Source organism: Convolutriloba macropyga, chromosome 1, assembly GCF_964194025.1.
Source record: "Convolutriloba macropyga chromosome 1, txConMacr16.3, whole genome shotgun sequence".
Classification (NCBI taxonomy): domain Eukaryota; kingdom Metazoa; phylum Xenacoelomorpha; order Acoela; family Convolutidae; genus Convolutriloba; species Convolutriloba macropyga.
In genome coordinates, this window is record NC_134468.1 from 49954416 (window position 1) to 49955610 (window position 1195).

At 37.3% G+C, this 1195-nt stretch overlaps 1 protein-coding gene across 1 annotated transcript in view; it reads left to right on the forward strand.

Annotated features, from left to right (window-relative positions):
- The window catches only part of LOC142340036 (dynein regulatory complex subunit 7-like), a 282610-nt gene extending 281759 nt beyond the window's left edge, over positions 1–851 (forward strand). The window contains exon 20 of the mRNA XM_075390439.1: positions 588–851. Within this exon, the coding sequence (XP_075246554.1) occupies positions 588–679 (92 nt within the window). The 3' untranslated portion in view covers positions 680–851. The remainder of the gene's footprint in view (positions 1–587) is intronic.
- Positions 852–1195: the final 344 nt, after the last annotated feature.

Consider the following 1195-nt stretch of genomic DNA (forward strand, 5'->3'; position numbering starts at 1 on the left):
CTTAGCTTAGGCTGCTCAGAAATGTTTTCCGCCTGTTTACTCCCTGATCAGAGCTCATAGTAATATAGATCAGTACAGAAAAACCAACACTAAGCTATGAACTTGACAAAAAAGCAGAAAGCATAATAGTTGCAATAATATTGATTATTGAAACTATCAAGCTGAAACTAATGATTTATTTACACAATGGGAGAGAGTATTTTGAGCTAAGTTATGGTATGCTCGCAGTCTTTTTTACTTCGCACTGACATCTCATTCACAGCTGGATCTCATTGTCAGAAACCCCAAACAGCCATAAACACAGAACAAATCCCGAAAACGTGCCAATTTTTATGGCCACGTGAATAAAAGCAGAGCATGAAAATGCATCGCTCGAAAATTCAAAACCCTTTTGAAAGTTTCAAAATTTTCCATGAACTTTGTGTGAACACTGATGGATGTCAAAAACCATTTAAGACTGCGTTCATTAAAGTATATGTACTCTAGGCTTATTCTGCAAAACTTCGAAAAAGAAACTCGCAGAATACTTGAGCACCTTTATTTGACTATGAAATGAGATCTTTTGGAGGTGTGAATTGTATTGTATTTCAGTCACAAAGCCAGTGCCCCAGTGAAGTACAAGAGACTAGAAGAGAAACTCATGTCTGACGAGAGACTGGCCAGATTCCTCTCTAGATAGAACCAGTCATTTTCAAACATGACGACATGCGACATGACCCCGACAGCCTCCAAGTGACTGAACAGACACTGTACTGTGCCTACTTAATACTGCAAAAGTGTCAATTCATAATACATATCATTGGCCAAATTAGAATGAACTCAATATTTTAATTCACATATTTCCAAGCTTAGCTTTTTATCAATTGTAATAAACGACTCACCCAATTAGAGGTGGATGAGAAGAAGAGCGACTGTGTTCCCAAAGGTACAACAAGGAAGCTCGTTAATGTGCGTTTGCACATGATGTTCCGACCCGGGCTCATCTACATTTTTGACTTAATTGTCAACCAAATGAAGAGATAATCCAAAATAGATGTTTAAGTTGAAAAGATCTTTACACACCCAAACTACTAATTGTATTACATAATGCCATGCCCCATTACAGCGCTCACAAGAGAAAGCGTTGTCAATAAAAAGACTATGAGAAAAAAAACAAACAACAAAGTCAGCAAAAACAAAAAATTTCACGGCGGAA